At 42.9% G+C, this 26,593-nt stretch overlaps 1 protein-coding gene across 3 annotated transcripts in view; it reads left to right on the top strand.

Moving 5' to 3' along the window:
• The window catches only part of PRKN (parkin RBR E3 ubiquitin protein ligase), a 1,278,888-nt gene that overhangs the window by 267,724 nt on the left and 984,571 nt on the right, over positions 1 to 26,593 (top strand). For all 3 annotated transcript variants that reach the window (XM_084622668.1, XM_084622669.1, XM_084622667.1), the window contains exon 2: positions 3,033 to 3,196. In XM_084622668.1, the coding sequence (XP_084478794.1) occupies positions 3,033 to 3,196 (164 nt within the window). The remainder of the gene's footprint in view (positions 1 to 3,032; positions 3,197 to 26,593) is intronic.

Here is a 26,593-nt window from a genome sequence, read left to right as displayed (position 1 = left end):
GTGAATGAACAAAGATGCCATCAATAAATTTATACTAAAATATGTTAAGTGCACTCTATGATTTCTGATGAAGTTATTGTGTGAAAGGTAGAAGAAATTTGGACTAGTGCTTTCCAACAAATAATTTGCAGGCTAAGCATTTTTCTCAGTTTAACTATTTGTGATTATGAGGGATTAGATATATTTTTACTGCAAAATGAAAATACAGTGTATTCATGGGCCACTCAAATATTTGCTTGTGGTTAGAATGAGTGTACTTCCACAATTCTGCTAGCTTCTTAAACCTTGGCATGGAGATACTTTGGCTTCTGGAAGAGAAGGAAGGGAGATTTCTGGTTTCCTGGTAGTTAACATCAGTCATGCCTACAGTATGTGTATTGGATTAGTATAATGAGCTATGCTTAACAATTCACTTAAATATTACTCCAGTTTTTGTTTTAGCATTTCTGTCATCAAGCCCTTCCCTGTTGTCAGTTACATTGCATTGAGAATGTGGGCGCACTTCTTAATTTGTTCTCTTCTCATAAGACTAGTACTGGCATCCATAAGAATTAAATGAGGGAGGATTGCCTAGTAGTTTGAGAAGGGACCCTGGAGGCAGAACACCTGAATTCTAATCCAAGATATTTTATTGACTCATTGTATGGCCTTGGCAAGTGCCTTAGGGCTAGAGCTGGTCTGGATTTATTTTAATACATTTCTGCAAAAAGTTTGTTTATCAGTTTTAATGAAACTTTCATTAGGAAAGGTTCCTCAGGTCCAGGATGGAATCTCTGGTCCAGGATAGAGGGATGAAGAGACCTCAGAACAGGCAATAGTCCAGTGATTATGGCACTCATGAGCGAGAGCCAGCTGCAAGTCCCTGCTCTGCCTCATTTAGATCAGGGACTTGTACACATCTTCCCACATCATGGTGAGTACTCTCACCACCCAGCTGTTAGCTATTCTGAACTGGGCTGCTCTGAGTCTCTTCTGTTGGAGTTGTGCCACTTTGAATAATTAAATATTCACCAAGGAAGAGGGATTGATTTAGAACCTGGTGGTTAGCACAATCAGCTGGGGTATAGGAAACACAGGGACTTGAATCTGGATCTCTGACATCTCACATGAGTGCCTTAACCATCAGTCTATATAGTCAGTCTTTCCTTCTGGCCCAATAAATATTGAATTATTTCCACAAAATGGAATCTCTCCAACAGGAGAGAATGACTGACTCTTTAGAACAGTGGGAAACTCATGATGGGTGTGAGAGAGTCCGGTTCAAGTCCTTTTAAGGCCTGGTTCCTTACACAAGTTTTTTTAAAATAAGTTAATAATAAGTATATCCTCTGGGATAGGTTGAATTAACTACAACTCCTTTTATTTGCCAAGATAATTTCTTATGTAGTGGATCATTATAAGTTTTTTTTTGAAGAAGACATGAGGTCTTTAATTCCAGATAACTGGAATTCACTCTTACCATATCATTCCTCCATTACTCTTCCAAATCACATGGCACATCTGCAAAATTAAATTTCAGTTGCATGGATTTTTAGACATTCTGATTCAATAATGTTCTGTAAACCCCACAATCATTACTTGGACATCTTCCATCATAGAAACTGAAAAAGCTTTAATGAGGATATAGTATAAGAAGCCATATACTACTCTAAAGGACATGTGTGCTGTGTTCCTATTGACTGTATTTTGAAATTCTCTATATTGTGATTGGGTACATAAAGGCAAAACTTTCGAAGTACAAAAACTTTAATAGTTATCTAGAATTTTAGAGGTAAAAAGTATCTAAAATTTTAGATGGAAATCATAATACATATTATACAACAGCATCACCATCACCATCATACAACCACTGCAATGTTCTGGAAAATGTAAATATTTATCAAATTCTGAAATTAGCTAAAAATCTGAAATCAGCAGCTTCTCCAACTGAAAAATTAGACTGGGAATCAAAATAAACTCTTACAATGGAACATCAGTTGCAACTGATGTCCCATCATTACAGTAGCAGATGTCTCCTATTCGCTTGGTCTACATAATTTCTTGTTTTATATTGGTTTTACTAATTCTCTGTTTCCCGTCTATGAAACCTATTGGTTGAAGTAACTCACCAGGCTATATCTCTACTTTTCATACAATCTCAGTGAGTGATGCAGTTATAATGAGGTTTTTCTATGTAGTGGTTTTTTTAGTCTCTTTCCTCACTGTGAGCCTAATGGGCACATTCAGACTCATTATGAAAAGCAGTCCCACCAGCTGAATGGCAATAAACTCATGAGCTTGTTTGCCGGGCTTCTCTGAATGTATAAACCAATTGCTGTAGCTCTAAAATGACATGGCTAGTCTGGTGGTAACTTTCTGCATTGAAGGAGTATGTATGTACTGGAGTTATGTACTACAGGTATTTTAGTGAACTCTGAAAAAGACCACACTGGTACAGAAAACACTCAAACATTTCAGCTAGCAGATGATTTCCCTTCCATCATTATTTTCTGTAGAATTATATCTGTGGGAAGCCAGTCTGTATGACTGTGTTTTACTGTATAGCAGGGAACTATCTGTTCTTATGTTGTTCAATGCATCCTTGTTCTAACAAACATCTGTATTCCCTGCATTTATTTGTTATATCCAGTAGGAGAAGAACACATAGGACACAAAGAGTATATATGGCTGCCCAGGATAAGACTGAATTGAAAATCTATTGTATCACTTAGTGATTACTCAGAATCTTGCCTAGTTAAATCTGTTTGTTGTTTCTGTATGCTCACTGTAATTTAATATTGCTGTCGGGGGGGAACATACACTTTTTGTTATTGGTCACTGACTATTATATGATAGGAAATCCCTTACAGATCCTTCTTTCAGAATGATAAATTACAGCATTAAAAGTTTCTCTTTAAAATGAAAAATATACTAAAATGTTACTGTACCATTATGTCAATAGTCCAGGGATTAGAAAACCTCCTCTTATACCATTTTAAAATAGATCTGACTTGAAAAATGCTCACTTTCTAAAATGTTTTGGTTTTGGTCAGTGTTCGTCAGGTTCAACTCCAGCCATGGTTTCCCAGTGGAGGTTGATTCAGACACCAGCATCTGCCAGCTCAAGGAGGTGGTTGCTAAGCGACAGGGAGTTCCAGCTGACCAGTTACGTGTGATTTTTGCAGGGAAGGAGCTTAGGAATGACTTGACACTGCAGGTAAGTCTCCCTTGGTAGTTTTGTTTCTGGGATGCTGCCAGCTCAACTGCTTCTGTCTCTAATGCTGCCAGTCTGACATTCATGACTGAGATCTAATAGAATAAATAGTGCCTGGGGATTCCTTGAACTTTACTCCACACTGCTTCATTAATTCTGACCTTCTTAATTATGCATTAAAACAGCAAGCAGGAAGGATAGGGAGAGAGAAAGAATATAAGAGCAAAAGAGAGCTGTGCTTAGTGAATAAATGTTTACTGACTACAGGCGCAAGCTATGCACAATTTCTGTATCTGCTCAATTTCTACCTTTTTATTCCATTTGAATCTTAATGAAGCTGAATGAATGTGAATAAATTCTTCCAAATCAAGCTGCTCAGTCATCATGTTGTGCAATATTTGTAACCCAATTGTGACCCCTGGAGGATAGTTGTAAGGCTGCTGCTGTCTGTGTGTGCGTGTGCACGCTGATGGAGGGGTAGTATTTGAAGGCCTGTTCACAGTAGCCAATGAGGTTTCCCCAAAAAGCACTGAAATCACAAACCCGTAGTTTGAAAGACTAGTGAGGAGGAGAAAGATTTGTAAGTGGCTGAGTTCCTATTTGAATTTCATTTCCTCCTAATTAACTATTCTGATAAAAATAAAATGCAGAATGAATGGAGAGGGAAAAAAGAGCATAACAGGACAAGTAACAAGACTCTTTTTCTGATCATCTCTACCACTGTTACCAATACTGCCACTCTCATTTCATAAGCTTCTCTTTCTTCCTATAAGTGATATTTGTGGAGATGGCAGCATTTGCTGGGGGAAGCATAAGAACATAGGTTAAGACATTTGAGAAATGTGGAAATAATATATGTATCAGCCTCCCAATACAAAACTAGAGATTGCTGAGTTGTTAGAACTACTATCCTGGCAGTGACATCAAAGAACAATGAGGTGCATTCTATAGCGGTTCAGGTGACTACATAAACTGTCCCCCACAGGAACAACTCTTTCTATTTTAATGAGCACAGATTAATTGGCACTTGTATTTTCAGCTGTGTGGGGGACATTGCTGTGCACAGAGTGGCTGCTGTATCTGGTTGCAGAGAGTCACTACGATATTGACATCCTATCACTACATCTTCATGGGCATGATATTTATTGCTTTGTCAAATGCTTTAGGGAGTTTGGGCACACAAAAGAAACTACAGAATGCAAATTGCTGTTGTCATTCTCCAGGGCATCTCTTGCTGATAGTGTTGATGCACATAGTCATCATACATAAACTGCTGTGCTTTGCTTTTGGGTGATTTGTTTTTACTAAAGAAAATATATGGGGCCAAAAATGTTTTTAAGGTGATTTGAAAAGCCAGTTCTTACGTTTAGGGTTCTGTATTACTGTCATAAATATAAAGGGAAGGGTACCCACCTTTCTGTATACAGTACTATAGAATCCCTCCTGGCCAGAGGCAAATCCCTTTCACCTGTAAAGGGTTAAGAAGCTAAGGTAACCTCGCTGGCACCTAACCCAAAATGACCAATGAGGGGACAAGATACTTTCAAATCTGGAGGGGGCGGAACAAAAGGCTTGTCTATCTGTGTGATGCTTTTGGTGGGAACAGATCAGAAATGCAGCCTTACAACTCCTGTTAAGTTAGTTAGTAATCTAGCTAGAAATGCGTTAGATTTCCTTTTGTTTAATGGCAGGTAAAATAAGCTGTGCTGGATGGAATGTATATTCCTGTTTTTGTGTCTTTTTGTAACTTAAGGTTTTGCCTAGAGGAATTCTCTGTGTTTTGAATCTGATTACCCTGTAAGGTATTTACCATCCTGATTTTACAGAGGTGATTCTTTTACCTTTTGTTTAATTAAAATTCTTCTTTTAAGAACCTGATTGATTTTTCATTATTCTTAAGATCCAAGTGTTTGGGTCTGTGTTCACCTGTACAAACTGGTGAGGATTGTTATCAAGCCTTCCCCAGGAAAGGGGGTGTAGGGCTTGGGGGGATATTTTGCGGGGGAAGATGTCTCCAAGTGGTCTCTTTCCCTGTTCTTTGTTTAAAACGCTTGGTGGTGGCAGCATACAGTTCAAGAACAAGGCAAAGTTTGTACTTTGGGGAAGTTTTTAACCTAAGCTGGTAAGAATAAGCTTAGGGGGTCTTTCATGCAGGTCCCCACATCTGTACCCTAGAGTTCAGAGTGCGGAAGGAACCTTGACAGTTACACTTTAAGAAGCTTCTAAACCTTCCCGCACATGCTGAAGTGCTTGAGATTATAGTGGTGTTGTCAGGTTGTTTCAGGACGAAACGCAGAATCTGTTACTGGGGTCTAACTTTACTCAGGGAATCTGTAACCCAACTTTTTGCAGGGTAAAACATGAAACTTAAAACTTAGATGAATAAAGGAAGAATTGATTTTCAGATATTCAGGGCTGCCAACTCAGATTTATTTACACTGAGATGCCTTCAGTCAGGTTAATTTTAAGGCAGTTTTAAAGTTATTTACAATAAGCACAGACACACCAAGGGGAGATGTGCAATCACATCACTTCAAGAGAATCACAGGGAGGTGTCTCAGGAAGGTAGAATGGCTCCTGAAGTTCCTGAAAATGCACAGGCTGAACATCCAATACCACACCACAGCAATTTGCTGTCAGCGCATAGGAGTGGGGGGAACCATGGCCCCATTCCTTTCAGCTTTGCCACATCCTATTATGGGTGGTATGGATTTCTCCCTGCATGCCCCCTGAGCACAGGTATTGAAATTTGGCCTGACCCTTACATGGGCCATGCAAGGGTTAGGGTGGGAGCTCTATCCCTGCCTCCCCGCATTAATCTATTTAAGGCCAAGGCAGATTAGCCATAAGGACTGATTTTTGGAATGTGTTTCAAGGTGACATTTGAGGTGCTGTTCATAGTTAAGGGGTAAATGTATTGCTCTGGAAAGCTGGACCAAAACTCTTCGGCAAGGCCTCTGGCTTCTGTAGTAGATGGGAAGTTCAACAACAGTTTCAGGTACCATTCCAAACTTCCAGTATTTAGTGAATTCTAAAGATTAATACATCAGCACGGTTTAGTATATCCCTGCATTTTCCATCCATACTGTGTGTGTGTGTGACAGAGAGAGAGAGATATTGTAGACATTTTCAGGGCTGAAACTAGAGGTTTTGGTAGCTGGGAAGGAACCAACTGGCAGTTCATAATCATAGCGTTTGAGGCCAAAAGGGACTGCTCGATCTTCTAGTCTGACCTGTACATCACAGGCCACCAACACCACCCAGCACCCACACAATAAACCCAACAATTGAAATGACACCAAAATATTATGAGACTAGACTATTATGTGGCATAGGCAGAGAATAAGAGGGACTGATATAAACCAGCGCCCAAGGACTGCACAACGGTGGGGAAATCATTAAGTGTGATGTATCCAAATAATCTTGGCAAGTGACCTGCACCCACATGCTACAGAGGAAGGCAAAAACACCCTCCCCCTTCCAAGGTTTTGGCAACAGAGGGCAGATAAAGATATTTGGCATGGCCAGCTGGATGCTTCTGCTACATGCTAGTGGTGTATTTACTGTTGATTATATATATATATGTGTGTGTGTGTGTGTGTGTATACATACACACACATAGAGAGAGGGAGAGAGAGATGCAGCATATACATTGTCATCTCAATTTCAGAGTTAACGTTCTATTGAGATTAATGGGTCAATTCATGTGTCTCTTAGAGGTATTGTTTCAGGCAGACTCATGAAAACAATGTAACATTGGTTTATATTCAGCTGAAGATTTTAAGGATAATGCATTTGTTTTGCAACCATAAGGAGTAGAAACTTTTTTTTTAAATAAAGCTTAGATTCTGCAGAAAGAGTTGGGTATATCAAGGAATCATGGAACACACAGCACGACAGAGATGAGTCCAAACCAAAAGGGAATTTGATCTGAGTGGGAGTTCATTGCTGAGTGCCAGACTGAGACATCAACTAATGGTGGTAGATGTTAAAAAAGAAAACTTTCTAAAAGATACCTTAACAGTGAATGGAAGTCTGCCAAGATGTGGTGACAGAGTGCTCTGATCCTCGCAGGTTCTAACCATGGAACAAACATTGCAGATAGGAAAGGATGCAAGGTGGCTGATGTGGAACATGAGCAATTGTCCACTTTATGAATGAAGACCATGAAGGCTGTATATGTATGAAGTACACTCCTTTTCTTTTCTGAAGAGGGAGAAGGAGGAGCTGGAATGGTAGTTGAGGTGTGTTAGAGAGAAATGAAGTTTCTGAATGGAGACGGAAAGGAAATTATCATAAGGAGGGAAATGGCAGATCGACACACTATATGGAAAATTGAGGCATGTGACATTAAAAAAAAGAATAAAAGATGCAGGAAGGGCAGGAGAGAAATATGTATGGAGACACTTAATTTCAGTACCTGCTATAGGTATATTGTCCTCAACAAAACAGAGCAGAATCGGACTACTAAGCACTCAACCAGTTATTAACAGACAAGTAGTGAAACTGGAGCCATGGTAAAAAAAGAAGTAATCCTGATTGGTGACTACAGAGTGGGAAATGGGGCTTAAAAATCTGAGGGTCATATGAAGGAAGTGGGACAGTCAGATGCCTTCTGGCAGCACAGCAAATGATGTCAGAATAAGTGACTGGTTAGCTTGAAAAATGCTAAAGGAATTCTTACTGATTCTAGTAAGATGTGGTGATAGAATGACAGCACTGAAAGAGTATTCAGTAAAATCAGGAATTGTTTCAGGGAGCTGATAAAAACATAGAAGATGGGGTGATGTGAGATCCTTTTTATTCCAAGCATGAGAGAAGGAAGGGATAGACTGCTACTGGATGCACCAAAGAAATAAAGAGAATGGTTTTGGGGTTCATGGAAGATTGAAATGCTGTGATGAGAGGTGGCCGTTTAGAATTTATGATCTCCATTTCAGCAGATTGGTTAGAAACCCTTCTGGGTTCAAAATATGTAGCATTTATCAAGTGAACGTCAAACTAAACAGGAAATGAGAAGGGGAGGGACACTTTTGCCCAATTCAAACTATCTGGCATTATTATTTGTGTAGTGTCTAGACCCCTTCCCTCAAATGAGATCAGATCCCCATTGTGTAAAGGCTTGTGCATACACATAGTAACAGAAATTCTCTAATCTTACAATCTAAATGGACAAGAGAAACAAATTATGGGTTGTGAAACAGGCATAGAAAGGTACAGTGACTTGCTCAAGGTCATACAGCAAGTCAGTGGCAGAGTTGGGGATAGTCCAGTGTCCTTTCCACTAGACAGTGTTGTCTCTGCTGTTTTAACATGCACAAATAAACAAGATGCAGTGCTCTCAAAAAGAAACTAAAGAAGAAGTATATTAACATTATAGTATTAATCTATACATAAATGCAAGGATTATGGGAAACAAGAAAGAAGATCTAGAAGTGTTACTAAATGATGGTTTCTGAACTGGAAGGCATAACTGAAAACTAGTGGGAAGATTCTCATAACTGGAATGGCAACACGGATGATTGTATTGTATATAAAAAGAGAGAAAGAGGAAGTAGAGGTGGAAACCTGATGCTATAAAAACAATGTTATCAAGACACAGTTTCACAATAGCTTGGAAATAATATGTTGTGTTGTGATTGTCATGCAGTTCCAGAATATTAGATATTAAAGTTCATCTCAGGGATCACCTGGATCTACTGAAAGCATCATCCAGTACTATAGTATAAAATACTTAGCCATCAGAGCCTGCCAACAAAGCTCACAATGGTGGACCTCAGTTTGCATATCATGTGCTTGAAACTTTTTATGAAGATAAAGAGTGTGCATCTTGTCAAATCAGCACTGTTGCATCTAGCTAACAACATCCAGCTAAATCCCCCGTCACTAGCCTCAGGGTTACTAGACTGTATGAGGTCAGCCAGAATTTTCATCAAAGTGGACCTTTAGGAGGCTTACAACCTAGTGTGCATGAGGGCGGGAAATGAAGGGAAGATTGCCTTTCAAACCTGCTATGGGCACTTGAAATATTTACTGATGCCATTTGGTCTGACCAGCGCTCCTGTAAACTTTCAGCACTTCATGAACGATGTATTTAGCAATGTCTTGGACCAGTATGTGGACATCTATCTCGATGGCATACTTGTGTTTTCATATAATCCTGAGCAGCATTGTTACCATGTTCATTCCATCTTGGGAAGACTACATAAATTGTTAAAATGTATTTTTCATTAATCCTCCACAGAATTTTTGGGTAATATCCCTTGCTCTGTGGGCATTAAGATGGATCCCCAGAGGTGGAGACTATCCACAGCTGGGCAGTGCCCAGGTCCCCCCAGAAGTTACAGTTCTTCCTGGGTTTTGTGAATTTTTACCAATCGTTCATTCCAGGCTTTTCAGGGTAAATAGCCCCCATGACAAACCTCCTCTACAAGGCCACCATATTTGTTTGGCTGCCTGAAGCTCATCGTGCTTTTGAACAGCTCAAGTCTGCTTTCACCACTGTCCCATTCTAGTACATCCAGACCCGGTCCAGGTATTCATATTGGCTGCTGATACCTCCAATGTAGCCAATGGGGCCATATGTTAGAGGCATGTCCACAGTCAGTGTTGCAGCCCTGCACCTACTACTCACAAAAAGTCACCCCACCAAACGGAGTTATGAAATATTACATAAATAACTGCTCACAATTAAATCAGCCTTTGAAGAGTGGTGCCATCACCTGGAGGGAACCCAACACCCAGTGGAAGTCTTTTCTGACCATAAGAACTTCGAATATCTGCATAAGGCTTGAGCCTTGAACCAAAGACAGCTCATGTAGGTATTATTCTTCTCTTGATTTGATTTAATCATCACCTGTCACCTGGGAAACAGGAATGGGAATGCCGATGACTTATCCTGAACGGTCAAATATTACCAGGAGTGCAAAGAGCCTAACCAAGAACTGCCCTGTCTCCTAAAACCTCACAACTTCCTTAGTGCCATAATACCAAGACTTGCTTGATGTAATTGGATCTGCTTTGTGGGATGATCTGTTAGTCCAGGAGATGATGGAACAGCCTGAGCAAATGAAAGTCAGAACCGAAATGCAGTGCTTCACACAAGATAGGATCACATACCTCAATGGGCACATATATGTTCCACTGGGGTTTCCCTGGCTAGAAGTGCTCCATTTCTGCCATGACACTCTGTTGGCACCATTTTGGCCACCTTTAGACTTACCGCACAGCTTCCTGTTTCTTCTGGTGGCCCTGTATGCAAGCCAGAGTCTGTAACTATATTGACTCTTGTGACCTGTGTGCATGCACCAACACTCCACAAACTAAGCCTCTTGGCACCCTAGTATCGCTGGAAACTCCACTTAGACCTTGGGCCTCAATTGCCATGGGTTTCAGAGTGGGAGTCCCTGACTCTGACTGTCAAACAATGGTTTTGACTGTTGTAGACCAACTGACTGAAATGGCAGACTTCATATTCCATGATCACCTGCCCTCTGCTGAAACAATGGCTCAACTCCTAGTGGTGAATGTTATCCATCTTCATGGGTTTTCACTCTATCACCTCGGGCAGAGGACCACAGTTTGTCTCACGATTTTGGTGTGAAACGCTCTAGTTAATGAACATATGAACAGGCTGTCCCACAAGCTAGACCACCAGTTCCTTGGATCATTCCATATTGGTCAGCAAATCAACCCTGTCACCTTGAAATTGCAGCTCCCTTGATCCCTTAAGATACATCCTGTTTTCCATGTATCCCTTTGGAAGACTTACACAGAGGACCCTTTGCCCAACCGATCCCAACAGACCCCCGCTTGTCCAGGTCCAAGGAGACCACACTGTCTTTGACTCTAAACTGCAGAGGGTAAGACTCTACTACCTAATTGATTTAGAGGGCTATAGTCCTGAAGAGTGCTTCTGGGAACTTGCTGCCCATGTCCATGCCCTTGACCTGGTAAAAAGGTTTCATCAAGACCACTCAGAGAAACCAGGGTTGGTGCCACCCAAAGGAAGGGTGCCCTGACGAGGGGGTAATGTAAGGATCCATGGACTAGAACCCAGGCTGCAGAGCCTAGGACAGCTGATGTTGCCACTGAGAGGGCATGCACAGCCACATCCAGGAAATATTGTGGCAATTAGGCGTTGCGGGAAGTACTACCCAAAGAGTCAAGAGTGGCAGAGTAGCCAACCACACTATTTAACCCTGGAAGCTGCCCCAGGAAGTTTTATGGGCAACCATACAGACTTCTGGTGGTGCTGTGACTCCCGATCACACCTTGCCTTCTGATCTCCAGTCTTTGACTCTAGCCTGGCTCTGACCCTGACTGTTGCCTTCTGATTCTAGCCTGGCACTACCTTTGATCTCTGGTCTCAGACCCCAGCCTGACTCTGACCCTGAATCTTGCTTATTCATCCTGGCTCTAGCGATTCCTCCAATCTTTGTTCACTGACTACTGTATTGTGGCCATCCTTGATGTGTGGACACTGTGACCACTAGGCCAGACCACCTACAACCCAGTCCCTTACATTCCGGAAGGCCCAACCACTTCAGATGGAAGTGGATACAGGAGCTGCAGTACCATTTGTATCAGATGCAGTGAGTCATAATAAACTTCTGTTGTAGTCTATCAAAGTTGTGTTGTAGACATTCATGGTCTTCAGAGCAAATTTGACTTGAATAATTGCACATACTCTGCATATGTTTTTGATCCATATATGTCTGTTTGTATCAGACAGTAGAGTGTAGAATCTTTCCTTCCCATCGTGCTCAGAATGAGTACAATCTGGCAGTTACAATTACAAAATATTTAAATTATTTCACGGCTCCCTGTTTTACTCAGATTCCATTAACATATTGAATAAAAACTGATCAAATGATGGAGATTTATAGGAGGGAGAAACATAAGAAGTAATCAAACTAAAAGAGGCATAGGAGTGATAAGAGCGTGGACATCAAATTCTATACATTTGTAATGTGATATGGCAGCAGAAAAAAAAAACAGTGCAATTTTGGGCTGCATTCCCAGACTCATCACCTTATAAAGAAGGAAGGTAAATTCCTCTCGAAATAGCTCTGGGAGTTAAGCCTACACTAATACATAGATTTGGGCACCTCATAACCAGAAAATAAAAGGTAAATTGGTGCCTTAAAAACAAACACAAACACACAGCCACACACACACATTATGGGGTTGGAAGAACTAAATATGTGTATTTGGTCAAGTGATGACTAAAGTGGGAGCATAACAGTTGACAAATAGTTGGATAATGTTAACACCAAAGATGGAGAGGATATATTTAATGTGGTACACAGATAGTATGGAGATGAAATTAAGAAAGGGAAAATGGGGACTTAACACCCATAAAATGTTCTTAGCAGTGAGAAGTTTTTGTCTGAGGATTTGATACTCAAGGGAAGTGATGGAAACCTCAAAGCCTGGGATCCTTTATATCTAGACTAGAACAGTATACTGTAGGGAATACTCTTGCACCAATGGGGAGATTTATTATATTATTGTAGTCTCTTGCTGTTATTTCTATATGATTCTGTGATTTTTTTTTAAAAATTGTGAATTATTCAAATTGTTACAGTTCGTGACAATCCAGAATATTTGCTTTACCATATGCTTATTTGTAATTTTTAAGCTTACACACATATAGTCGATAAATGATTTGGATGCTTGATCTGTTTTTTGTTTGTTTTTTTTAATAAGAACTTCCTCATTCACTTTAATTGAAAATGTCTATTGGAAGCTTAAGTGGGTCCTGGCTGATTACAAAGTTTCCATTGCAGACAAATTTGCACACACAAGGAAACTCAGAAGTATTCTTGTTAGGTACAGTCTTGCTGGAAAAAAAATAGATCAAGAGAACAGAGATGATGCATTATGACAGCAGAGGTCACTTTAAAGGAACTAACATTGAGCAGGGTTTGAGGGGGAGAAAAAGCCAATTGTTTTAGAGGGAGTTATCAAAACAAAAATGGTATATAATTTCTCTGTCAACTTTTGAGATCCCTTAGTAATCATTTATCATTCCCAGGAGTTTCCTCATAAGTGTCCAGACCCAAAAAAGGCACTAATGCAAACTGTAATAAAGAATCAGTAATGAGCAGCATAAAGCAGATGTGCAATTGTCTCTCTTCATCTGGAGCTCCTGGATCTGGAGCTTGTTAGCTAGTTAATTTTATAGTTAGAATTAGTTAGTAGTTTGTTAGATAGCTGTAAATCTTTGGTTTGGAGAGAGTGGAGCTGAAGAATATAAAGCCCATTTTTTATAATATGCGTGTCGTGTCTGGCATTTTTCCAGCATCTGACACACATACCAACCTGGCATGTTTGAGAGAGGGACACTCACCTTCAAAATGCTTGATTTGTTCAACTTTTACATGAGCTAAAAAGGAACAATGGAACAGACAGTTTTATTACAAGAAGTGCTGTCAGGAAAACCACCCAGAACCGAGCAAGTACAAGGTCTGAACGCGTCTCAGAGACCAGCATCATCTCTGAGTCTGGAGGGAAGAAGGACAAACCTTCCACCTCAGTACACATTACTAAACGGTCTCTAAGTAGAAAGGATTCAAAGAGGAAAACTAATGTGGTTTCGGACTCTGTTTCCTGAGCCATTCTACTACAAAAGCACACAGTTGTTATGGTGAGCATGAATGCTCAGTCCTTGTTGGTGTCAGTCTCTTTGCAAACAGCCAGTCAGTGAGAGAAGGATACTTCTGACCCGCGGGTCTTCAAGCGTATCCTGGGTACATTTTCTTGTGGTAGAATCAGGAGACATTCTTCTTCAAATCCAGTTGTGTCAGATTCAATGAGCCAGTTCCAAAAGCAAGAGCTAAGGAATTGATGATGTGGGGAAAGATAAAGATGTGATAACTCAATATCAATCAAGGACTCAATATCAGATGCATTTCTAATAAATTGGGATCAAGGCTTAGTGTATGCATTTTCCTCATTCAAAGACAGATAAACAAAATAATACAAGACAAAGCCAAGGTAATTTTAATAGCACCAGTTTGGGCCAGACAACAGTGGTACCTGGACTTAATTCACCTATCCTGAGCGTTAATTAAACCTCAACCACTAGAACCAGATTTGTTGACGGGACAACAAGGGATGGTCTGTCACCCCAATCTTCAGTCTCTTCATCTAACGGCATGAGCAATAAGACTCCGGAATTATAGAAAAGTCTTGTTCATTAGAGGTGTGAAATATACTGCTAAATTCAAGGAAAGAGTCCCCATGAAAATACAAACATAAGAATGGCCATACTGGGTCAGACCAATGGTCCATCTCGCCCATACATCGCCCAGTATCCTGTCTTCTGACAGTGGCCAATGCCACATGCTTCAGAGGGAATGAACAGAACAGGGCAATTATCATGTGATCTATCCACTGTCATCCAGTCCCAGCATGTGGCAGTCAGAGGCTTAGGGACATTCAGGGCATGGGGTTGCATCCCTGACCATCTTGGCTAATAGCCATTGATGGACCTATCCTCCATGAATTTATCTAATTCTTTTTTTAATTCAGTTATAATTTGTTAGTCATAAATGAGAAAGATTTTTATGGTGGGTTTTCATGTATGATATAGAGCAGAGGTGGGCAAACTATGGCCCGCGGGCCACATCCAGCCCACGGGACCGTCCTGCCCGGCCCTTGAGCTCCCAGCCAGGGAGGCTAGTCCCCGGCCACTCCCCTGCTGTCCCCCTGCCCCTGCAGTTCAGCCAGCACGGGAAGGGGCTGCACTGTGGGGGCAGGGGAGAGCAGGGAGGGAGGCTCACCTGCAGCCACAGGGGAGCAGGTGGGCGGTGCGGGTGGCACGAACACAGGCAGAGGACTCAGGAGGAGCACCAGGCAGCCGCGCATTTGGCCAAAGAGAAGCGGCGCTTTGAAGGGGAAACGTCTGCGTCTCTCTGGCTGCGTGGCTGCCCCTGCTCCTCCTGAGTCCTCCTCCCCCGTTCGCAGGGCCGCATTCTGAAAGGGGCTTTGGGGGGGGGTTGAATAGGGGGTGGGGTCCCAGGAGGCCTGTCAGGGGGCGGGGGTGTAGATAGGGGGCGGGGCAGTCAGGGAGCAGGGGGGGTTGGATGGGGAGTTGCTCGGGGGGTCGGTTAGGGGCAGGGGATCCCAGGAGGGGGTGGTCAGGGGACAAGGAGTCGGGGGGTTGAATGGGTTGGGGGTTCTGAAGGACGCAGTCAGGGGGCGGGAAGTGGGAGGGAGCGGATAGGGGGTGAGGGCCAGGCTGTCTGGGGAGGCACAGCCTTCCCTACTTGGCCCTCCATACAGTTTTGGAACCCTGATGTGGCCCTCAGACCAAAAAGTTTGCCCACCCCTGATATATAATGGGCATATACAGCGCTCATTAATTATCTATTAGAATATTTATTGTATCTTAAGAGAATGAGTCTTTGACTATCTTCAGTGAGGGTTCATCTCTCAGACATATCAGCATACCATGTACATGTGGACAGTAAATAAATATTTATTCATGATGAAGTTAAAAGGTTCTTAAAAGGTCTTAATAATTTTTATCCTCCAAAAAGACACCCTGTGCCATTTTGGGATTTGTACATAGTGCTTTCACAATTGATGAAACCTCCCTTTGAACCTTTGGGAAATTATACATTGTTCCATTTGTCTATTAAGACTGTTTTTTGACAGCTATCACTTCAACAGGGTGTATAAGTGAATTGCATGTGTTAATGGCTGAGCCACCATTTACTGTTTTTCATAAAGATAAAGCAATTCTCAATACACACCCAAGGTTTTCATCAAAGATGGCCTCAGATTTTTTTTTTTTATAACCAGTCTATTATTTTACTAATGTTCTTTTCTGAGCCTCATACTTGAGATGGAGAAGCTAACTTATATAGCCCTGGTCTACACTAGAGTTAGGCTGATGTAAGGCAGCTTACGTCAACCTAACTGCAAGCGTCTACAGTAAAATGTAGTTCCCACTGATGTAACTCTCCCACTACACCGCATAAGAGGCGAAGGGCTTAGGTTGATGTAATTAGGTCAACACAGTGTCAGTGTAGACACTGCATTGCTTACATCAACTGATGCTGCCTTTCAGAAGCCATCCTACAATGCCCCACAGTGCAAGTTAAATTGGTGCAAACGCTCCTGGTGAGGACGTGCACCACTGACACAAGTAGCATAGTGTGGACATGCAAAAGCCATTTAATTACTGTGGTGGCTGTACATCGACATAACTTAGGTCAACTTAATTTTGTAGTGTAGACTTGCCCACACGCTAGATGTTAGAAGGGCTTTAGTCTTTTGTTTAGATGTGACTAAATGATTTAGATAGTCTCCAGAATTGTTTATTGTGCATGAAAAGAGGAATAAGGGTAAAGCTATTTCTGTGCAAATGCTCTCAAGATGGGTTAGATTTGTATTCAAGAAGCTTATAAACTAATGATCTTTGTCTCTTCCTCAGGAAATTAAAACACATTCAGCTAGATCGAAGACAGCCTTTATGGCTTCTTTTTAGACACATTCTTCTAATAGAGATATGTAGAGCAGCAATTGGAGTTCAATCCATACTTTCGCTAAACACTATTTGTTCAATTTGGAATCTAGATCTGATGGAAAATTTGACAAGGTAGTTCTGCAGTCCGTATTCAGATAGGACTCTGATCTCACTATTATCATAGAATCATAGAATCATAGAATATCAGGGTTGGAAGGGACCCCAGAAGGTCATCTAGTCCAACCCCCTGCTCAAAGCAGGACCAATTCCCAGTTAAATCATCCCAGCCAGGGCTTTGTCAAGCCTGACCTTAAAAACCTCTAAGGAAGGAGATTCTACCACCTCCCTAGGTAACTCATTCCAGTGTTTCACCACCCTCTTAGTGAAAAAGTTTTTCCTAATATCCAATCTAAACCTCCCCCACTGCAACTTGAGACCATTACTCCTCGTTCTGTCATCTGCTACCATTGAGAACAGTCTAGAGCCATCCTCTTTGGAACCCCCTTTCAGGTAGTTGAAAGCAGCTATCAAATCCCCCCTCATTCTTCTCTTCTGCAGGCTAAACAATCCCAGCTCCCTCAGCCTCTCCTCATAAGTCATGTGTTCCAGTCCCCTAATCATTTTTGTTGCCCTTCGCTAGACTCTCTCCAATTTATCCACATCCTTCTTGAAGTGTGGGGCCCAAAACTGGACACAGTACTCCAGATGAGGCCTCACCAATGTCGAATAGAGGGGAACGATCACGTCCCTCGATCTGCTCGCTATGCCCCTACTTATACATCCCAAAATGCCATTGGCCTTCTTGGCAACAAGGGCACACTGCTGACTCATATCCAGCTTCTCGTCCACTGTCACCCCTAGGTCCTTTTCCGCAGAACTGCTGCCTAGCCATTCGGTCCCTAGTCTGTAGCTGTGCATTGGGTTCTTCCGTCCTAAGTGCAGGACCCTGCACTTATCCTTATTGAACCTCATCAGATTCCTTTTGGCCCAATCTTCCAATTGGTCTAGGTCCTTCTGTATCCTATCCCTCCCCTCCAGCGTATCTACCACTCCTCCCAGTTTAGTATCATCTGCAAATTTGCTGAGAGTGCAATCCACACCATCCTCCAGATCATTTATGAAGATATTGAATAAAACCAGCCCCAGGACCGACCCTTGGGGCACTCCACTTGATACCGGCTGCCAACTAGACATGGAGCCATTGATCACTACCCGTTGAGCCCGACAATCTAGCCAGCTTTCTACCCACCTTATAGTGCATTCATCCAGCCCATACTTCCTTAACTTGGTGACAAGAATACTATGGGAGACCGTGTCAAAAGCTTTGCTAAAGTCAAGAAACAATACATCCACTGCTTTCCCTTCATCCACAGAACCAGTAATCTCATCATAAAAGGCGATTAGATTAGTCAGGCATGACCTTCCCTTGGTGAATCCATGCTGGCTGTTCCTGATCACTTTCCTCTCATGCAAGTGCTTCAGGACTGATTCTTTGAGGACCTGCTCCATGATTTTTCCAGGGACTGAGGTGAGTCTGACTGGCCTGTAGTTCCCAGGATCTTCCTTCTTCCCTTTTTTAAAGATTGGCACTACATTAGCCTTTTTCCAGTCACATATTCTGGATAAGAGTACTGTTTGTTAATCTGTCTCATGAGTGGGACTATGCAGAGGACACTCAAAAAAAAAAGAGGGTTACTTGTCTGCAACCAGCGCTCTTTAATATGGACTCTGTATGTTCACACTCCTGGCTCACCTTTCTCCCACTACCTCGAAAAAGGAGGTGAAGGAGCTGAGGCAGCTAGATTGTCACATCCCTTATATACCCTTGCATTAGAACGTTCAATGTTCACTGAGGGGAGAGATGAAGGAGGTGTGTGAGCACTCCAGTGGTACTGCTAGTTAGAGTTCTACTGTTTAAGCTGCACCAGTCAGAGCATCCCATGAGTGGGACTATGCAGAGTCCCCCTCGAAGAACCCTTATTATAGGAAAGTAACCTTCATATTCTGAACTTCTTTTCATGTCTGTGTCAGATTGGGTACGTTTTTCCCTCTGGGTGAAATAATGGGACAAATAAATCAATGGAATTATTGCCATTGACTTCAGTGGGGCCAGGATTTCACTGCTTGTATCTCAGTATGCTCTCTCTATCCAATTGATTTTCTTGTTGTCTCTGCAGCAGATCCTCAGCTAGTTTAAATTGTCAGAGCTCCATCTGTTCCTACCTAATACAGTTTCCAACCCTCTTCTTGACTGAACTGATCCATGTTTTTCCTGCTTCCACTGCTACTCGTATCTAATCCAAATTCCCAGCTTCTTTCCACACAGTTCAATACCTGATCCTTTTTCCTGCCCCCATTACAATCTCCGAGACAGTTCAATTCTTTAAATGCTTTCTTGTTTCCCCCCTGACACACGTTAACAATCGCAGGCTCAAACCAAGTCCAAACTCAAATCGTCTGTCCTTGTCTCATTTCAATCTCCTTTTCCTCTTTGCTCTAAAATATTGGGGCCCCCAGCAGGTCTGCCATTCCCTAGTTGCCACTCAGCTAAAACTTTCTGTCATTTTTTGATTTCCCTTTTAGCTGCACTGTAAAATTATTACTGAGCTTCTGAAACTCCAGAGGATAGAAAATAAGCAACTCTAGATCCTCTGCTTTCTGGGTTGCAGCTAGCAGAGGGGGTAGCAGATCTGCCGGGCCCTGCAGATCTTCAGAGACATAAAGCTATGTCTATATGGCATGCTACTTTTGGCAGCGTGTAGAGTACATACATGCATAGTCCCCTTAGCACAAGTATAAATAGCAGTGTAGCTGGTGGGGCATGACTTAGGTGAGTAAAGGCATGACTGAAGGCTGTGGTTACATATGTGAATACATATTGTGCACATTCTGTTCATGTCAAAGCCATGCCTCCAATCTACAGTGCTATCATTAGCAGTGTAATGTCCTGTGGCCTTCCCATTGCCTGTCTCCTCCTTAGGAAAATAACTGGCTGCTGGAGCCTTCCCCTGCCACAGGGAATGACTCTAGCAGTGTTGGGGCAATGAGGAAAAGGGCCACCAGCTCTCCGCTGCTGGAGCCTTCTCCTGCCACAGGCAAAGACCCTGGCAGTGGGGAAAGACTCCAGCAGCCGGAGAGCATGAGGGAAAGGGCCCAGTGGCTCCCAACTGCTGGAGCCTTTTCCCACTGCAGGGAAAGACTCCAGCAGCCAGAGGCAGCAGGGAAAGGTTCTGCCAGCTCCCCATTGTTGGAGGCTTTTCCCACTGCCTCCCCACTGCCAGAGCCTTTCCTCCCCACAGTGAAAAGCTCTGGCAACATGGAGCTGCTGAAGCTTTTCCTTGCTTTTTTCTCCTTGCAAGAGCCTTTCATTGACGCATGTAGCTACACACCACAATGTGGACACAGTAGGATTTTCACTGTAGCACGTAGTTACAGATACCCTACATGTTTCCGCCAGTGGTGTGTAGTGTAGCCTAAGAGGAAGGAAGGAACTAGAGGGATGTATTGTGGGAGTTGTAAGGAGGAAGGGAGCTAGAATCATAATGAATAGCTGTGCAGGTAGGTTGTTGGTGGAGGAGTCAGGAAGTCCTGTTGAGGTTTCTGGGGGAGCATGGATTTGGCTCAAATATTTCAGGACAGCAAAACTTTGTGAAGTTTGCCCCTGGAGTATGCTAAGCATTCAGCTTGGTTTATGTGGTTTTAGCCAATAACCTCACATTTGAGATATTGGATCTTAAAATATCATTCTCTCTCTCTCTCTCTCTCTCTCTTTGTAAAGTTAAGTTATTGTAAGTTATTCTTAGAAATTTCTGAAATATTAGTTTCCATTTTTCTCTTCTTTCAAGGGCTATACAGTTGGCTCCTGGTACCAAAGTTCCTGGTTTTACAGGGGAAGCGATATGAAAGGGAATACCAATAACATTTTTTAAAATGTTAAAACATTTCTAACACAGTTTTTGTGTAAACTATTTGATGTAAAAAGTCATGATGGTATGGTGTGGTAGAAAAGATTTTTTTGGTATGAGTCTGGGTTGTGGTGGATAATCTCATCTTGACTTCACAATTTGTTTGTTGTACAGCTCATCCCAAACTCTTGCCAATAAATTTTTTTTCCACCACATTGTCTTATATTCTCTATCTTTCCCATATCAGTCTGTACATTTTTGTCTTGTACAGCTCCAAGCATACTGTTGGTGACTAACAGATAAATGCTATTTATGTGTGTATATGTACAGAAAAATTATATGTACTGGTGACCTTTTTTCTTTTTCACAAGTACCATTTAGCCTTTATTCATGCATCATTCTCCACACTCTGGAAATAGAGGTTCTATCTTTTATTTACCATATAATACCATAAACATTTTGTTTTACTGTTTAAGCATGAAATATATTAGAGTGGGTGAGCTTCAGTAAAAGAAAAATTAATCCAATTTCAGAAGATCTTACTGTTTCTGCTGTCAGAATTGTACAGTTAAAATATATCTCATTGTACTGTAGATGGGAATGAATTAAATTTGCCTGTCTGATATATATCCTTGAAAATAGTCTTTGTGAAAGTACCTATTGTTTTTTGTTGGTTCAGCTGGGGGGTAAGATATGTTTGAGATGGTTGAAGAAGCAACAACAAAAGCAGAGTGAATATCAGAGAGGTTGGAGGGATTAGGATTGTGGAAGCAGATGAGCGCAGGGACCAGTGATGATGATGTGTTTAAATCTTTTTTGTTTTAAACAAAATTCAATTTTTTTCTTAAGTGGCTCAAAATTCTTTTTAAAAAAACTTCTGGTGACCAATAGAACTGCAAATCTGCAGTACATTAATGTAACTTGTAATGCAAGGTGACTTGAGGAAAATGTAAGAAGATGGATAGAAACCCCACAGTTCAAGGAGCAAAGAGATGAGCGTAATATCAAATTAAAAAGAGGTGTGAAAGCTTGCAGAGACCCAATCAAAAGGGACAGTAGAGCAACTGTGACCCACTATGTGAGCTGTCAGGTGAGTTTCGAAATCTTTCTTTACAAAGTGGTGATGCTTCTCTGTTATTAAATGGAATGGAACTTTACTGAATGCATCTTTCTAAGAAAGTAAATAAGCAGAAGATTTAACAAAAATCCAAACAACATTATCATCTAGAGAACCAAATTGGGAAATATTCCAGTTCATTTTTCAAACTTGAGCGCTTCCTTGGATGGATCTCATTCACCAACATAGCAGCAACAAAATAAAAAAAAAGAAATACTTAAATATGCTCAGAATTATCAAAATTACAAGTTAAAAAGAAAACACACTGTATTTGAATCTTGTGAGTTAATACTATGCAATTAAGGAAGGTATATGAAGAATTAGGCAACATACTTCACTATTGCACTCAGCTTTCTTGTGTGCTCCAAATGTCTTCTAGAAAAGAAGACACAGAGAAGTTAAACTGATATGGTGGTTCCAGTTTTCAAAACATGCTGATGCACCTATTTAGCCGTACAAAACCTGTATTTGCAAGCATTTGGCCCTTTGTGCATACTATACGTTTAATTCTTCAGGAGAGTGTAGAAGCAGAATGCAGAAACACAAACTTATTAGTGCCTTCTGCATAAGCCTCCAATGTTTTGTTCACTTGTGTATAAGAGGACCATTCTGTAAATGTCGTCCTTTATCACTGCAGAGACAATAAAAGCAGCATCTCCAGAAGCTTTCACTTGCTGTGGAACTCGTTGCAGATCTCATTTATTTAAGTGAATGCAAATGAAGGTTCATTCTCCTGTTTTTCTGAAGGATTGATGCATTAGTGACTGGTGAGCATTTCAGTGTCAGTCTCCAGAAACGAATGGAGGAAGATCAACTCAGAATAAGTTCATATCTCAGGAGGCCACAGGATTTAATCTCCTTGTGTCTCTTTGTGCGTATGGCCTGGTCTACACTCTGAGTTTAGGTCGAATTTAGCAGCGTTATCTCGATTTACCCTGCACCCATCCACATGACGAAGCCCTTTTTTTCGACTTAAAGGGCTCTCAAAGTAAATTTCTTTACTCCACCCCGACAAGGGGATTAGCGCTGAAATCGGCCTTGTCAGGTTGAATTTGGGGTACTATGGACGCAATTCGATGGTATTGACCTCCAGGAGCTATCCCAGAATGCTCAGTTGTGACCGCTCTGGACAGCACTCTCAACTCAGATGCACTGGCCAGGTATACAGGAAAAGGCCCGCGAACTTTTGAATCTCATTTCCTGTTTGGCCCGCGTGGCGAGCTCACCTGCACAGGTCACCATGCAGAGCTCATCATCACAGAGGACTATGCAGTCCCAGAATCGCCGAAGAGCTCCAGCATGGACTGAACGGGAGGTACGGGATCTGATTGCTGTATGAGGAGATGAATCCGTGCTGGCAGAACTCCATTCGAAAAGACGAAATGCCAAAATATTTGAAAAAATCTCCAGTGGCATGAAGGACAGAGGCTATAACAGGGACCTGCAGCAGTGCCGCGTGAAAATTAACGAGCTCAGGCAAGCCTACCAAAAAAACAGAGAGGCAAAAACAGAGAGGCACTCCGGTTCAGAGCCCTAGACATGCTGCTTCTATGATGAGCTGCATGCCATTCTAGGAGGTGCAGCTACCACTACCCCAACCCTGTGCTTTGACTCTGTCCAAGGAGTGGGAGGAACACGGAAGCGGGTTTTGGGGGGGAGGAAGATGAGGAGGAGAAGGAGGAGGAGGAGGTTGTAGATAACTCACAGCAAGGAAGCGGAGAAACTGGTTTCCCCAACAGCCAGGATCTGTTCATCACCCTGGACCTGGACCCAGTACCCACCGAACCCACCCAAGGCGGGGTCCCGGACCATGAAGACGGAGAGGGACCTCTGGTGAGCGTACCTTTGTAAATATGGTACATGGTTTAAAAGCAAGCATGTTTAGTGCTTAATTTGCCCTGACATTCGCGGCCAGGACAGCTACTGGAAAAGTCTGTTAACGTGTCTGGGGATGGAACTGAAATCCTCCAGGAACATCTCCGTAAACCTCTCCTGGATGTACTCCCAAAGCCTTTGCAAAAGGTTTCTGGGGAGGGCAACCTTATTCCGTCCTCCATGGTAGGACACTTTACCACACCAGGCCAGTAGCACATAGTCGGGAATCATTGCAGAACAAAGCATTGCAGCATATGGTCCCGGTGTTTGCTGGCATTCAAACAACATCTGTTCGTTATCTCTCTGTGTTACCCTTAGGAGAGTGATATCATTCATGGTCACCTGGTTGAAATAGGGTGGTTTTAGAAAGCAGACATTCAGAGGTGCCCATTCGTGCTGGGCTGTTTGCCTGTGGCCGAACAGAAATCTTCCCTGCTATTAGCCATGTGGTGGGTGGGAGGGGTGAAGCCGTCATCCCAGAGAATTGGGTGTGTGTGTGTGTGGCGTGGGGGAGGGGGGTTAGTTGGGTTTCTGCTGCACGTGAACCCGGAAACCACAGCCCCTCCCTATAAATTGCCAACACATTTTTAATGGCCAACCCAATGGCTACTTTGTATGGGAAATGAGGGTGCTGCTGTTTGAAACCATTCCCACATGTTATGAAGGTTAAAGAAGCCAAAAGACTGTGGCTTACCATGGCTGCCTGCAAGCTGAATTCTGCTGTCCGGCCCTGTGTGAGTGATCTCTCACACCAAACCGGCATACCCTCAATAAGAGGCAAAATGCGACCTTGTAATGAAAGCACATGTGCTATGTAATGTTAACAGCAAGGTTTACCATGAAAGAGTGTACCCATTGTTTTATACAATGTGTCTTTTTAACTACAACTCTCCCTTCTTTTTTCCTCCACCAGCTGCATATGTTTCTCCTTCCCAGAGGCTAGTGAAGATTAGAAGGCGAAAAAAACGCACTCGTGATGAAATGTTCTCTGACCTCATGCTGTCCTCCACACTGACAGAGCACAGCAAAATACGTGGAGGCAGACAATCTCAGAGTGCAGAAAAACACAATATGACCGCGAGGAGAGCTGGCGAGCTGAAGATGGTTGGTGACGTCAACTCGCTGAAAGAAGGCAGGAGTCAATGCTCAGGCTGCTGGAGGATCAAACTCACTTGCTCCAGCGTATGATTGAGCTGCAGGAAAGGCAGAAGGAGCACAGACCGCCACTACAGCCCATGTGTAACCAACCGCCCTCCTCTCCAAGTTTCATAGCCTTCTCACCCAGACGCCCAAGAATGCGGTGGTGGGGCCTCCGGCCACCCAGCCATTCCACCCCAGAGGATTGCCCAAGCAACAGAAGGCTGGCATTCAATAAGTTTTAAAGTGCTGTGTGGCCTTGTCCTTCCCTCCTCCATCACCCCACCCAGTGCTTCCCTCCTCCACCACCCCTCCCGGGCTACCTTGGCAATTATCCCCCTATTTGTGTGATGAATAAATAAAGAATGCATGAATGTGAAGCAACAATGACTTTATTACCTCTGCAAGCAGTGATCAAAGCGGGGAGTGGAGGGTGCTTAGCTTACAGGAAAGTAGAGTGAACCTGGGGTGGTTTTCCATCAAGGAAAAACAAACAGAACTTTCACACTGTAGCCTGGCCAGTCATGAAACTGGTTTTCAAAGCTTCTCTGATGCGCACCATGCCCTCCTGTACTCTTCTAACCGCGCTGGTAACTGGCTGCGCATAATCAGCAGCCAGGCGATTTGCCTCAATCTCCCACCCCGCCATAAATGTCTCCTCCTTACTCTCACAGAGATTGTGGAGCGCACAGCAAGCAGTAATAAAAATGGGAATATTGGTTTTGCTGAGGTCTAACCGAGTCAGTAAACTGCGCCATCATGCTTTTAAATGTCCAAATGCACATTCTACCACCATTCTGCACTTGCTCAGCCTGTAGTTGAACAGCTCCTGACTACTGTCCGGGGTGCCTGTCTGTGGCTTCATGAGCCATGGCATTAAGGGGTAGGCTGGGTCCCCAAGGATAACTACTGGCATTTCAATATCCCCAATGGTTATTTTCTGGTCTGGAAAGTAAGTCCCTTGCTGCAGCTGTTGAAACAGACCAGAGTTCCTGAAGATGAGAGCGTCATGTACCTTTCCCGGCCATCCGTCCCTTGTGATCCACCAGTGCTTGCAGCACCATTGAAAAGTACCCCTTGCAGTTTACGTACTGGCAACCAAGGTGGTCTGATCCCAAAATAGGGATATGCTTTCCGTCTATCACCCCACCACAGTTAGGGAATTTCATTGCAATAAAGCCATCCACTATGACCTGCACATTTCCCAGAGTCACTACCCTTGATATCAGCAGCTCAGTGATTGTGTTGGCTACTTGGATCACAGCAGCCCCCGCAGCAGATTTACCCACTCCAAATTGATTCCCGACTGACCGGTAGCTGTCTGGCGTTGCAAGCTTCCACAGGGCTTTGTCTACTCACTTGTGAACTGTGAGGGCTGCTCTCATCTTGGTATTCATGTGCTTCAGGGCAGGGGAAAGCAAGTCATAAGTTCCATGAAAGTGCCCTTATGCATGCAAAAGTTTCGCAGCCACGGGGAATCGTCCCAGACCTGCAACACTATACGGTCCCACCGGTCCGTGCTTGTTTCCCGGGCCCAGAATTGTCGTTCCACGCCATGAACCTGCCCAATTAGCACCATGATGTGCACATTGCCAGGGACTGTACTTTGTGAGAAGTCTATGTCCATGTCCTCATCGCTCTCGTCACCGCGCCACAGTCGCCTCCTCCTCGCCTGGTTTCACTTTTCTTGCAGGTTATGGTTCTGCATATTCTGCTGGATAATGCACGTGGTGTTTATAGGGCTCATAATTGCTGCGGTGATCTGAGCGGGCTCCATGTTCCCAGTGCTATGGCGTCTGCGCTGAAAAAAGGCGCGAAACGATTGTCTACCATTGCTCTGATTGAGGGAGGGGCGACTGACAACATGGCTTACAGGGTTGGCTTAC

The sequence above is a fragment of the Lepidochelys olivacea genome (assembly GCF_965140295.1).
Source record: "Lepidochelys olivacea isolate rLepOli2 genome assembly, chromosome: 3".
In the NCBI taxonomy this organism is placed as follows: Eukaryota; Metazoa; Chordata; order Testudines; family Cheloniidae; genus Lepidochelys; species Lepidochelys olivacea.
Note: the sequence above shows the minus strand (reverse complement) of the source record. Positions and strands in the feature narration are given on the sequence as shown.